General features: G+C 44.3%; 1 protein-coding gene across 3 annotated transcripts in view; it reads right to left on the bottom strand.

Annotated features, from left to right (window-relative positions):
- MIA3 (MIA SH3 domain ER export factor 3) overlaps nucleotides 1-6,592 on the bottom strand; it is a 53,684-nt gene extending 47,092 nt beyond the window's left edge. For 2 of the 3 annotated variants that reach the window (XM_079902912.1, XM_079902914.1), the window contains exons 1-2: nucleotides 6,432-6,592; nucleotides 3,454-3,587 (exon numbers count right to left, since the gene is read on the bottom strand). In XM_079902912.1, the coding sequence (XP_079759038.1) occupies nucleotides 3,454-3,587; nucleotides 6,432-6,564 (267 nt within the window). In that variant the 5' untranslated portion in view covers nucleotides 6,565-6,592. Of the gene's footprint in view, nucleotides 1-3,453; nucleotides 3,588-4,354; nucleotides 4,444-6,431 lie in introns of all 3 variants that reach the window. The other variant, XM_079902913.1, reaches the window with a different exon arrangement.
- Nucleotides 6,593-14,733: the final 8,141 nt, after the last annotated feature.

Genomic DNA, 14,733 nt, shown 5'->3' with positions numbered 1-14,733 from the left:
TTTCACAGTAGCACTCATAAACCAGTACTTAGAAGTCTTTCTTAAACCAATAAACAAAAGCCATAAGGGGACTTCCCTGGTGGCACAGTGGTTAAGAATCTGCCTGCCAATGCAGGGGACATGGGTTCGATTCCTGGCCCAGGAAGATCCCACATGCCGCGGAGCAACTAAGCCTGCGTGCCCTAGAGCCCATGCGCGGCAACTACTGAGCCCGTGCGCGGCAACTACTGAGCCCATGCGTGGCAACTACTGAAAGCCGCCCATGCTCCGCAACAAGAGAAGCCACGGCAATGAGAAGCCCGCACACCTCAATGAAGACCCAATGCAGCCAAAAAGAACCACACCGACAAAAAAAAAAGCCATGAAAATTAATAAGTAAAAAAAAAAACATTTCTGAAATGCATGACCACTACAACAAAAGGCAAATATTTATTGATATCATGGGCTATACTAGGTTTTTCAACAAATGGATTTTCAAGTATTTGGGGAGAAAATAAAATTCATACTAACTACACAGCAAGCTTAGTTTCTTGCAAAGTAAACCTCTATAGAAGATTATCCCATTTATCTATAGCACTAACCGCTAAGATATATTAAGTTTGTCCTCTTGAGAAACATACGCTGTCTTTTACTAGCTACAGTCTGAAAGGGAGAAGCAGATCTCTTTCCAATTATTAAAGGAGATTGACATGCAGATCAAATGCACAAAAAGAAAAAAAAAGGCTATCTTATCACTAACTCCTAAAATATCCTCATTACCAGGGCTCTTGTTATATCTGGCAACTATGTGAAAGCCAGTTTTAGTAGAATACTGCCTTGAAGATTAGATAAGACAAGGCAATTTTAAATTGCTACACTGGCAGTTAAAGTCTGAAACTCTAAGAAACAAAAAGAAGCTGCAGGATGAAAACTAAGAAATAAAAACAAGAACCATTCTGAAAGCTCAGGAGAGATAGTTTTTAATTTCCTTAACTATAAGGTTCATGAAATGAGACAGGAGACTGAGGTAAAATACATTTACTTCCTTCTCAGGAAAAGTTTATTTTATTGAGAGAATATGGAAAAGGGAAGGAAATCAGAGCTATGTGAAGAGAGGAAATACATTTATCTTTGTATAATCTTTGTCAACTGAGAGCATAGGTCATAAAATAACGCCGTATTTTTACATTGAGTGGGTCCCGTTTCTTATGATCTGACAAAAAGATGCAGAATCATGGGCCCTCATGACTGAAAGTAAGCTTTATATCTAATTTTGCTTCCATATATCATCTCTGCCAAGGAACTGCTGAGTTGATTTGGGAAAAGAAAGAAAAGGGGAGGGGAGGGGAGGGGAGGGGAGGGGAGGGGAGGGGAGGGGAGGGGAGGGGGGGAAGTGAAGGGAAGGGAAGGGAAGGCAGGGGAAGGGAGGGGAAGGCAAGGGAAGGGAATTGTTTCAAGAGAACAAAATCTGCATAAGCTACTATTAGGACAAATGTAAATAAGTGCCCCTGCCCTGAAAGGAAATATTCACAAGGAAAATGGGTAAGATACGGGCCCTGCCAGAGCTTTTGACTCCACAGGAGGTAAGACTGTACACACATTAACTACAACACAAGGCAGTAAAAGGAACGCCACATGAGCAGTGCAAACAAAGTGCCACCTAAACAATTATTAGACAGCAAAGATCCCTTCTGGCTGGGAGCTGAGGGCAGTGCTTCCCTAGGAAGGCAGGGTCAGAGTTGGGAACCAGAAAGATTGGCAGGCTTTCCAGACGTGAATATGGTCGTGAGCAAAGGTGTGGAAGAGGGAAAATGCAAAGTCAAGTTCACTTATCCAAACGCTCCAGCTTCACCACTACATGAAAAATGCAGCCTAGGGACTTGGAAAAGATGTTCCAAGAGTAGAAATCTCACGCAGTAGACTTGAAAGAAACAGAACAGATTCTTCTTTGAATATGGTGATTCAACTGGGATCCCGCCTAAATACAAGAGCTGTACCTGACCAGCTGGTCTTACAAGACTCCTCCCTAGGAATCTGGACTGCCAGCAAAATAAATCGAATCTTCCCGATGGGGGATTCTCAAGCCCTCTTTCCTGTTGTTTGTTTGGTGTTTTATTGAGAGTAAAACTTTTCACATTTGGGACTGGGTGTTTCTCCGAGTTTGTACAATCCTAAGGGCACTGAGGACTCTTATTACTTTCAGTAAATAACCAGTCCACACATCACATAAAAAGGAAAGGACAAGAGCTCATAAGCCTCCCAATCAGGTCACTCGTAGTGAATCTCCTCATTAAAAGCATCAAAGCATGACAAAGTCATTGATTTCCATGTCTGCTGTCCTGGCACCCACAGAGCTGGCTGGGAATAGAGCTGCTTCAGTGAACCTGGGGGAGCAATTGTCCAAAAAAGCAGGAAAAGGATGCCCCAGCAGTTGCAAGCAAAACAAGCAAACAAACAAGAAAGCACACAGTGAAAATGATACTTTGCTTTTTTAATAGGAACAGCACACATGATTAGGTATGTGAATAATTTAGAAAAAAATTATTTTTTTCCTCCATACGTGAATACCTGAAACACTATCTTGCCCATACTTTACAGGATTAAGCCCACAGATACTTCATTTTTGAAACAATGAAGTTAAGATTTTTCAGGTTTCACCATTGGTAACTACTAGTTTGTTTCCGGCATCTGTGAGTCTGCTTCTGTTTTGTTACATTCATTCGTTTTACTTTTTACAGTCTACTTATAAGTGATAACATACAGTATTTGTCTTTCTCTGCCATATTTCACGAAGCACAACACCCTCCAGATCCATCCATGTTGTTGCAAATGGCAAGACTGCAGTCTTTTTATGGCTGAATAATACTCTATTGTATATATATCCACCACATCCTTATTTACTATGTATGGAGCATCTGTGGCTGGTAAGGCCTAGAACTTGATGCCAGAAGCAGCTCAGTTCTGTTTAAGTCCCTTTTCTGTGTCCCCAGCTGGGGACACAGAACCATCCTCTTTTTCCACAGTCTAGCAGAGAGGACAGGTTAACTCCATCAAAGACCCCAAGAAACAGTTTCTTAAATTTACAGTGCTGGCTTCCCTGGTGGCACAGTGGTTAAGAATCCGCCTGCCAATTCAGGGGACACAGGTTCGAGCCCTGGGCCGGGAAGATCTCACATGCCGCAGAGCAACTAAGCCCATGTGCCACAACTACTGAGCCTGCGCTCTAGAGCCCGCGAGCCACAACTACTGAAGCCTGTGCGGCTAGAGCCTGTGCTCTGCAACAAGCGAAGCCACCACAAGCCCGCGGACCGCAATGAAGAGCAGCCCCCGCTCGCCGCAATTAGAGAAAGCCCGCGCACAGCAACGAAGACCCAATGCAGCCAAAAATAAATAAATAAAATTTAAAAAAAAATCTGCAGTGCTAAACAAGCCAATACAAAGGAAGAAAATTAAGTATGTCAAATTTTTACTTACACTTCCAGCCCAAACTTCAGGCGATCCCCCTGCCAGTTTATAGTAGACATATACAGGGTCACCTTTTTTAAAATTCACAAAACGACAATCCGGGCCTGTAAAATCTTCCAGAGCCTCACCCCGGTACATTAACACTGTATATAAAGAGAGAAAAAAAACAAGCAGATATCAGGATTCAACTTCCACAGTCCATAGTGGCTGATCAGGAAATATAAGAATCCACTGTAAACAATAATAAAGTTTCTCCAGTACTCTCTGGAACCAATCACTTTCAACTCATATGCTCAAAGCATCTATAGAGCTTTATTCATTGTAAATCATGAATCCCCCTGCAAGTAGACAGGAGAGAGGGAAACTTTCCCAATGCGTCCACCGCCACACATGGCTGGTCTCAAGTGAAACCCTTGGTTCCCTCTCTAACCATCTAGTCCTCAGTCTTTGCTGTTTCATAATCATGAAAAGCTTCATTTTACAGTTGGGTAAATTCGAGCGCAGATGCTACTAGTGTAAGCATGACTAAATGCAGAGGTAATAGGTAATTGGGGAGAGCACCCAAGAACCCCCAAGGGGTCAATTAACTTGAACTAACCACTAAAAGGCCCTATCTTTAACTGGCTGTAACTGCTACCATGCAGCAGTAAACACTGTCCATTTCATTTGCAGTCAAGTTGCTCTCTCCCTCAGTATATGGATAATGGAAAAGGACATCACACCCTATTATGGATCCAATCACATTACAAGATATTATTTTTCTGAAAGTATATAATGTTGACTATACCCAACATTAAGGTTTATTTATTTCTATAAACAAAATCAAAAGTAGGCAAGTGGATTTTGTTTCTATAAACAAAATCATATGTGGCAGGGACAAGCAAAACTATGAGAATTGTTTAGTAGTTACCTTCAGTCTTAAAATGCAGGACAAATCCCACTCGATCTAGAAATTGGTAGAAGCAATATTTTTCTTTTTGTTGGCCAAATACACAGTTTCTAATGTAAGATGAAATGGACAATAAATGCAATTAAGCAGCAGAGAAAAAGAAGAATGAAATGGAAATAACACTTTCTTTAACAGCCAATTAGCAATAAGTACATTAAAGCACATCTTTAAATACGTATTTGAGGGACAAACATATAGATTTAAAGGGGGTTATTCGGATTTTAAAGCTAAAATCTTATTATTTTAATACATGTCAGCATCCTAATTCAGATACAATTAGGTGAGAGGCCAAGTTGAAGGTGATGGACAATTTAAGACTGGGAATTCTATCAGAATTGGAAACAGCAATGTATCTCTTATTCCCCCTTAAAAGAGATCACTGCAGATTTGTAATAATAAATCAGATGACAACATATGCACACTGAGGAACAGCTATCTGAAAAGCACACAAGGACAGCTCACAGACACACACCTTACTAAGTAAACACTTTATGCAACAGAACACAGACCCAGAGCCTGCTCTAGCTGCTGCCTGTTGTGTTTGGTTACATCTGTTTCGACACATGCCACTTCTCAAGTTATATGACCACCATGGGCCCTTCCAACACCATGTCTCCATACTAAGGAAGCATCAGTGATGTGATTCTCTAGGTAACTGGTTTTGAGGAACCCAGGTAGGATACTGCTTGAAAGCAATGAATAGCAAACATCTGCTATATCCAACCCTGCTTGCTAATAACCCGGATTTACTCTGAGAAAACTGCAGGAACAATTCATGGAAGTTGCTCCATTTTCGTGGCGTTTATTTACATCAGTCCTAGGGTTACTTCTAGGAATGGCTTAACACAAATCAAAGACTGACTCCTTTCTTTCCTCTAACGGCTGGCAGTGCTACAGTTCTTCAAATTGTGAAATTTGGTTTCGCATAACACCCATTTTGAATATAAATAGCTAAACTGTAGGCTTCGGCCTCCTCAGAACGAACATTTTTCTATAGGTACTGGTTACAACAGATGAACAACCGTTTCTGAAGTGGTTATCGGTAAGTTTACAAGGTTATTTGAGACCGGCTGGAGGCCACAAGGATGATACTTGTCCGGCAAATACACAGGAAGACAGCCCAAGAGCAGTAATGATTAAGGCTGAAATGAGCTGGATTTATAAAACTCTTGCAGTATTTACCGTTTTTACTTTAACAATCCTCTTCACCTGAGTTTGGGGCTCTCTGCCCTCCTCAACGCCCACGGTCCACCCTCCCACCCCCAATTCGCGGTTAGGGAACCATTCCGCTTCCTGCGCAAAGAGGAGGCTGCTGGTCCCAGGTGGCCTCTTTCGAGAACGAAAGATTTTGGCCTTTCCGGTGCCCTCCCTGTCTGGCTGTTTGCAGGAGCCTTCCAAGCACAGAAATGACAGAACTGAGGCAGAGCCGGGGAGGAGACCTTGGAACACACCGCAAGCCTGGACTCCGGGCTCGTCCCAAACCTAAACTCCAATCCCTGTTCAAAAGGCGGTCCGAGCCCCGAATCCCAGTGAAGCAGAGGGGCGAAGGGGCAGCGCCAGGAAGGCTTTCCCGAGCCCCACCAGCAACCTGCCGCTGGGAAGGCGCCCACCGAGCCCTTAGCGCATCTGCCCCCGGACTGCACCCAGCGAGGTCCCCGCCGAGGGAGCAGGATAGCGCTCGCGGGCAGCGCGGGGAGCCCAGGGAGAGCGGCGCGCCACCCCATCCTTCCTCGGAGCCGGGGCGGGCCGGGGGAGGGGACGCTGCGAGCGGTCCCCAGGGAAACCGGGGGCCACCCCCGACCCCCCACCCACCCCCGCCTCCGTCGGCGAAGGAAAAATGAACAGCTGGCAACAAGTGGGAGGTGCAGCCCCCCACGGCTGAGGCCGGCTGGCCCGGGCGCCGGCAGGGCCGGAGGAGACAGACGCAAGGACCCGGGGCTCGCCCACCTCGGCGCTCCGCCCGTCCGGCCTGCGGCCCCCCGGCCGGCTTGGTGCGCGGCCGAGACCCCGCCCCCGCGCCGCGCTCCTGGGCACTCACTGCTGCATTCGTCGTCCGCGCAGAGTTTGTGCTGCGAGAAGCGCCGGACGGTGTCCGGGTTCGGCTGGCCGGGTACCCGCCAGAGCGGCCTGAGCAGGAGCAGCCACAAGAGGAGCCCCGGCGCCGCAGCCATGTTGTGGTCACCTCGCGGAGCCGGTGACGCGGAGGAGGCGGCCCGGGCGGGGCGGGGGGCGGAGCGCGGGGGGCGGGGGGACGCGCGGCAGGGAGGGGCGGTGCCCGCCGGGGTGTGAGTCCCTGGCGGACACGTCAGCATGGCCTCCGGGAGGGGATGGAGGGGGTCCGGGAGGAGGAGGAGGACCAGCATTCGCACCTCCTTCCCAAGGCTTTCTCCTCCGGCTGCTGCCTTGGCAACCGGGACTCTATCTTCTCCCTCGTCCAATCGTCTGCCTTTGCCCCTGTCCATTAGCAGTCGACCCTCCGCAAGACTCCCTCCCTCGCCCACCCCTCTCTGCGACTTTGGATCCCTCGACCCCGCGCCATCCCAACAGCAGGTCTTCTTTGACACCTTCTTGCAGCTTCTGATTTCTGGTTCGTCCCCAGCTTGCTCACCCTCAGCCCCCTTCCTGGTTTGGTACTTCCTTTTCCGAACTACCAAATCCCACCCACGATTTACCACTGATCGTCTCCAGTTCGAGATTCCCTCTTATTCTGACTCCCAGGGGTTTTGGGGGGCCCCATCCCATGACCCCCTTATATTAGGAAAGGGAGGTGTCAGTGGAATGGTGGGTCGGTGACATACAGTAGAGCCAGTGGCCTGCTTGCTCTTTTTCCCCACCCCCGGCCCTGGGGGTTGGAGGTGGGCAATGGGTCCTCATGCTGAGATCTTCAGATTTGGGGGTCTTTATCCATAAGGGGAGAATAATTTAATTCAATGCAAATATATTGAGCTTCCCTTTTACGCTATTATTTCAGGCCAGACGCTGGACAAAGCATTAGGATGGTGAGGGGAAACACGTAGATCAACAGACAAGATATCAGGCCTTTGTCTAAAAAAGCCCACAATTTAGTGGAAACAACTCACATCAAAACGACTAAAGAATAAACGTCGTCAGGAGGAAAAAGCTAATCAATAGCGGCTAACATTTATTGAGCGGTTTCTTAACGTCCAAGTGTTATTCTAAGGTATATATACATATATATATACATATCAATTTGTTTAATGTATCTTCACAACAATAGTAGGTCCTATTACTATCTTCATTTTCAAGATGAGTACATTGCATTTGTCTGTGACCAGGGTCTTCTCACTGTTGTCTCTGCCAAGGCTATTTATCAACCTTGAATGCCAATCGAATGCATTAGTTGGTTTCCCAAACTGACTGCATTCTTTAAAAGCAAGAGGAAAGAATGTGGCCCATCCATGCAAACCATAATGCTGAATAAAGGAAAAGATGAGAGATGTTCACAGTTGTTTATCTATAGGGGCCATGAGATGTCCCATTGGTCCAGTGTCGTTTCCATGCTATCTGGAGAGAATGTACAATAGATTAGGTGACTGTCCAAATAGCAGTGCCATGAGGAGTTCTTCTTTTCTTTTCTACTCTGTGTTTCATTGCTTTAGAATCTTAGGTGTGTCTAATAGGCATCTCCAACTTCATATGTTGAAAAGCAAACTTCTTATTTTCTCTCTCAAACCTGCTCCTTTCAATCTTCCCTATCTCAATAACTGGCCATTTAATTCTATTTTCCAGGTGTTCAAGTCAAAAACTTACAAACTGTTCTTGACTTCTCTTTGTCTCATACCCCAAGTCCAATCCATCAGACAATCCTGGGCACTCTCTTTGAATTGCTTTACTAAGGTGTAATTGACATACAATAAATTGCACACATTTATAGTTTACAACTTGATAAGTTTTGACACATACACACTCGTGAGACAACCACCACAATCAAGGTAATTAACATATCGATTACCCCAAAGAGTCCTCATGCTTCTTTGCAATCCCTCCCTCCCCTCCCCTGCCTGTCTCCAAACAACCTTCTGTTGCTACAGATTGATTTGTATTGAGTAGTTGCTAGAATTTGATATAAATCGAATCATACATTATGTATTCTTTTTTGTCTGACTTCTTTCACTCAGCATAAGCATTTGAAATACGTCCAGGATCTGACCACTCCTCACCATCTCCTATGCTAACATTTCAGGCCAAGCCACCATCATCTCTCAACTGAAAGACTGCAGTAGCCTCCTCACTGTTCTCCCTGCCTCTGCCCTGCCCTCCCAAAGCCTATTGTCTCAATAGCAGCCAGAGCGATCATTTCCTGATATAAACGTCTCTTCTCTACTCAAAACCTTCCTCTAGCTTTCCACTTCCAAGCCAAATGCAATGACTTTATTATGGACTGCACTGTCTTATTTGATCTGACGCTCTCATCCCTTTTACCCCCATTTCCTAGCACTCTCCCCTGGCTCTGTTAGTTTCACTCAAATACACCAAGCCCACTCCTGCATCAGAGCATCTGCACTTGGAATTTTCCCTCAGCCTGGAACAGTTCCCCTAAATAGTCTGCTTGGCTAACTAGTTCGCTCACTTCATCAAGAGTCTGTAACAATACCATATCTTATTAGAGGTGCCTTCCCTGTTCACTGTACATAAACAAGAGCTCCTTCCCATGATTACCTAGCCCATCACCCTGCTTTATTTTTCTTCAGAGCAGTTACCACCTGCCTTACATTTGTTTATCTATTTGACTGCCCCCCTCCCCCAAACATGAGCTTCACGGGAGAAAGGAATTTGACTTACTCATTGTGTAACATAATCTCCAAGGAAAATGTCTAAAATGTCTAGAATGTATGAGGTACTCAACAAATGATTTGATAGATGAACCCATAATTCCTCACGTATTGTAAATATACTACACTATTAACCTACATGGAGGCTCCATATATAAATAGCACCGAGAGGGAATATGCCATGAGAGCAAGGCATTTTCTGTTTTCCCTTCAGCGGCATCCTCAACACTGGAAACAAAACTTGGAATATATGCACTGTTGATTGAGGGCATATTTGTTGTGGAGGGAGTGAATGAAATTGCACTGTACTCTTTTCCTGTATCTTATCGGAATATTAAAGCAGATAAAGAGGTCATTTTAATTTTTCTTATTTCTATTTAGAGTAGTATTAATGACAATTCATTGGTGGAAAAAACAAAATTCCAAAATGACCTGAGTGTCACTTCACTAATATTTAATTTGACTGATTTGCACGTATGCTTTTGTATGAGGAGTGGGAGTACTCAGTTACTAAGGAACTGGCTGCTTAGTTTGTAGATTTTCTAGGGGTTTATGTGCATTATTTTTTACTATTATTATTGCCTTAAAGAGATATTAACAAGTTTGGTGGCTAATCAAAAGAAATCTCAGCTGACCACAGTGAGAGTGATGGTAGTAGTTCTTCCGGCCTGCATATATATAATGATAGTGGATGAATCAGCATTCAGTTTTACTCATAGCATTTAAACACAGATGTTCAGGGCTTCCCTGGTGGTGCAGTGGTTAAGAATCTGCCTGCTAAAACAGGGGACACGGGTTCGAGCCCTGGTCTGGGAGGATCCCACATGCTGCGGAGCAACTAGGCCTGTGAGCCACAACTACTGAACCTGTGCGTCTGGAGCCTGTGCTCCGCAACAAGAGAGGCCGCGATAGTGAGAGGCCCAGGCACCGCGATGAAGAGTGGCCCCCGCTTGCCACAACTAGAGAAAGCCCTCGCACAGAAATGAAGACACAACACAGCAAAAAAAAAACAAAAAGCAAAAAAAAACCAACCCACAGATGTTCAACACAAATTCTAATCTCAAGTGCATTATTTGTTAACACCTCAAATGGAATTTTCACTAAGTAAAGGTTGAGTAAAAGTCAAAATATAAATGTGTCTAGTTTGGTGGGGGGCTGAGCATAAAATATAAGGTATGGAGGGTCCCTGACCTTAGAGAATTTGCAATCTGATTGAGAAAACAACACAAGTACATCTGAAACAAATAGAAGACAGCATAATAACATATATCATTGTAAACCTCCCATCGTGCCTACCCAGGAACATCCATAAGGCCTAACACTGAAGTTATCAGAAATAAGCCTGTCTATTCCCAATGCTGAAATCACTCAGAGTCCAGGGAATAGGATAAAACATTTCTTAAGGACTACGGCTTCCAGTCTAGAGGGAGTAACAGGGTGCTTCAATTCAATATCTAGAAAACTAGACAAAATATATGAAATGATAATTTTTAGACTTTGGACAACAAGCAGTATAGGCAGTGACCTCTAAAATAAGTGGAACAAATGAGGTGAGTGCTATGATTGTCCCAACTTACTTCCCATATAAAGTTTCCAGGACACAACCAGAAAAGGGAAACTCAAACAGGTGATCTCCTTGAGTTGAAGAGACAGATTTGAAAGTTTGGGGAGGCCAAAACAGCTGGAATGCATAAGGGAAGAGTACAGGAGAGAAGAGAGCTACATGGAAAAAAAGAGAACTTTGCAGAGAGAGCTCCAGAGATCTGCAGAAGGTTTCTCTCAAGTCTTCAACTGAGTAATGATAACTGCCTGTGTGTGAGGAGCTACCTGAGGCCAGGGAAAGAACCAATGAGAGGACAAGGAGAACAATCACTGCAGTAGAAAATAGTTTGTATTTTCACTAGCCACAGTGAAAAACCTGTCATATTCAGTGCATCAGGTAGAGTACTCAGTAAAGGGAAAAATCAGTCTAAGATCTAAAGCTACTCTTATCCTGCCTAATAAGGCTTGAAAACAAGCCTTGAAAAGATAAAAATGTTTTCAAGTAAATTAACTGCATTCCAGAACAGAGGTCAAGATTATTTAAAAGAGTACAAAATATCCAACACTCAACAAGGTAAATTCACAATGTCTGGAATACAAAAAAAAAATTATGAAGCATGCAAAGGAGCAGGAAAATACAAACCATAATGAAAAGAAAAATCAATAGGAATGTTCCAAAATGACACAGATGATAGAATTATTACACAGGACATTAACACAATTATATTTCATATGTTCAAGATTCTGTAGGAAAGCATAAACGTGTAAAGGAAAACGCAGAGGATAGAAAAATGATCCAAATCAAACTTAGGTGAATAAACCAATGGCTGACATGAAAAATACACTGGACAGAATTGACAGCAGATTAGACACAGAAGAAAATATTAGTGAACTTGAAGACATAGTTATATAAACTCCGCAAAATGAGACAAAGAGACTGAAAGAAATGAACAGAGCATCAGTGTGGACACCTTCGGTTAGCCCAATATTTATGTAATTGGGGTCCCTAAAGGAGGTAGGAGACAGAAAAGGTGTTTGAAGAAATAATGAATGAAAGCACTCCAAATAAGATGAAAACTCACAGATCTAAGAAGCTCAACAAACCCCAAACACAAGAAGCATGAATAAAATTAGATCGATGCATGTCAAGTTGCTTAAAACCAGTGGTAATGAAAAAAAAATTGAAACTCATCTAGAGAAAACAGACACACTATGTACATAGGAGTAAAGATAAATTTCTCTTTGGAAACATGCAAGCCAGAAGACAGAAGACCAATATATTTAAAGTGCTGGGGGTAAAATATGAAATTCTGGAGTTGTATATCACATGAAAATATTTTTCAAAGATAAGGTGAAGTCTTTTCAACATGTGGTGCTGGGACGATTGAATATCTACATGCAAAAGAATAAAATTGAACCCTACCTTAGCCACATACAAAAATTAACTCAAAATGGATCACAGTCTTTTTTTTGGGGGGGGGGGTAGGAGTTTATTAATTAATTTATTTATTTTGGCTGTGTTGGGTCTTCGTTTCTGTGCGAGGGCTTTCTCTAGTTGTGGCAAGCGGGGGCCACTCTTCATCACGGTGCACGGGCCCCTCACTATCGCGGCCTCTCTTGTTGTGGAGCACAGGCTCCAGACGCGCAGGCTCAGTAGTTGTGGCTCACGGGCCCAGTCGCTCCGCGGCATGTGGGATCCTCCCAGACCAGGGCTCGAACCCGGGATCACAGTCTTAAATGTAAAATTGGGAAGACTGAAAATCCTTGAAGAAAACATAGGGAGAAATCTTGGAGTAGTCAATGATGACTTAGGTATGACCCTAAAAGCATAAGCAACCAAATAAAAAATAGATAAATTGCACTTCATCAAATTTAAAACCTCTGCTCTTCAAAGGATCTAATCAAGACAGTGAAAAGCCAACCATATTTGCCATTCATATATCTGATAAGGGACTTAGATCTAGAATATATAAGGAACTTTTTAAGTTCAATAATAAAAAGACAACCTAGTTAAAAATAAGCAAATAATTTGAATAGACATTTCCCCAAAGAAAATATATAATGGTCAATAAGTAGATGAAAAGATAATTAACACGATTAGCCATTAGGAAATCAAAACCACAATGAACTATCAAAACTACAATGAGCTATAATTTCATATCCACTAAGAAGACCATAATAGGGAGACCTTCAAGATGGCGGAGGAGTAAGACGCGGAGATCACCTTCCTCCCCACAAATACACAAGAAATACATCTACATGTGGAACAACTCCTACAGAACACCTACTGAATGCTGGCAGAAGATCTCAGACTTCCCAAAAGGCAAGAAACTCCCCACGTACCTGGGTAGGGCAAAAGAAAAAAGAAAAAACAGAGACAATAAATAGGGACAGGACCTGCACCTCGGGGAGGGAGCTGTGAAGGAGGAAAATTTTCCACACACTAGGAAGCCTCTTCACTGGTGGAGACAGCGGATGGGTGGGGGGAAGCTTTGGAGTCACAGAGGAGAATGCAGCCACAGGGGTGCAGAGGGCAAAGTGGAGAGATTCCCGCACAGAGGATCATGCCGACGAGCACTCACCAGCCCGAGAGGCTTGTCTGGTCACCCGCTGGGGTGGATGGTGGGATGGGGCTGGGAGCTGAGGCTCAGGCTTCGGAGGTCAGACCCCAGGGAGAGGACTGGGGTTGGCTGCGTGAACACAGCCTGAAGGGGCTAGTGCACCACAGCTATCTGGGAGGGACTCCAGGGAAAAGTCTGGACCTGCCTAAGAGGCAAGAGACTATTGTTTTGGGGTGCGCGAGGAGAGGGTATTCAGATCACCGCCTAAATGAGCTCCAGAGACAGAAGCAAGCCACAGCTATCAGCGCAGACACCAGAGACGGGCACGAAACGCTAAGGCTGCTGCTGCTGCCACCAAGAAGCCTGTCTGCAAGCACAGGTCACTATCCACACCTCCCCTCCTGCGAGCCTGTGCAGCCCGCCACTGCCGGGGTCCCGTGATCCAGGGACAAGTTTCCCGGGAGAACACACAGCGCTCCTCAGGCTGTTGCAACGTGGCACTGGCCTCTGCGGCAGCAGGCTCACCCCGCCCTCACGCTGGCCTGAGTGAGCCAGAGCACAGTAATCAGCTGCTACTTGAACCCCGCCCTGTCTGGGCGATGAACAGACGCCCTCAGGCGACCTACACGCAGAGGCGGGGCCAAATCCAAAGCTGAACCCCAGGAGCTGTGCGAACAAACAAGAGAAAGGGAAACCTCTCCCAGCAAACTCAGGAGCAGCGGATTAAATCTCCACAGTCAACTTGATGTACCCTGCATCTGTGGAAGAGCCGAACAGAAAACAAAGCATCCCAAAATTGAGGCAGTGAACTTTGGGAGCAACTGTAGACTTGGGGTTTGCTTTCTGCTTCTAATTTATCCCTGGCTTTATGTTTATCTTAGTTTAGTATTTAGAGTTTTTTATCATTGGTAGATCTGTTTATTGATTTTGTTGCTCTCTTCCTTTTTTTTTTTTTAATATATAGACATATAATTTTTTTTCCTTCTCTTTTTGTGAGTGTGTATGTGTATGCTTCTTTGTGTGATTTTTGTCTGTATATCTTTGCTTTTACCATTTGTCCTAGGGTTCTGTTTTTCCTTTTTTTTTTTTTTAAGTATAGTTTTTAACACTTCTTAACATTGGTGGATTTGTTTTTTGGTATGATTGCTCTCTTCCTTCTTTATTTCTTTTTATTACTTTTAAATTTCTTTTATTTTTAATAACTTATTTTCTTTCTTTCTTTCTTTCTTTCTTTCTCTCTCTTTCTTCCTCCCTCCCTCCCTCCCCCCCTTTCTTTCTTCCTTTCCTTCTTTCTCCCTTTTCTTCTGAGCCGTGTGGCTGACAGGGTCTTGGTGCTCTGGCCGGGTGTCAGGCCTGTGCCTCTCAGGTGGGAGTCCGAGTTCAGAACATTGGTCCACTGGAGACCTCCTGGCTCCATGTAATATCAAACAGCGAAAGCTCTCCC

The sequence above is a fragment of the Stenella coeruleoalba genome (genome assembly GCF_951394435.1).
Source record: "Stenella coeruleoalba genome assembly, chromosome: 1".
Classification (NCBI taxonomy): domain Eukaryota; kingdom Metazoa; phylum Chordata; class Mammalia; order Artiodactyla; family Delphinidae; genus Stenella; species Stenella coeruleoalba.
The sequence above is the reverse complement of the archived record's forward strand: the minus strand, read 5'-3'. Positions and strand labels throughout refer to the sequence as shown.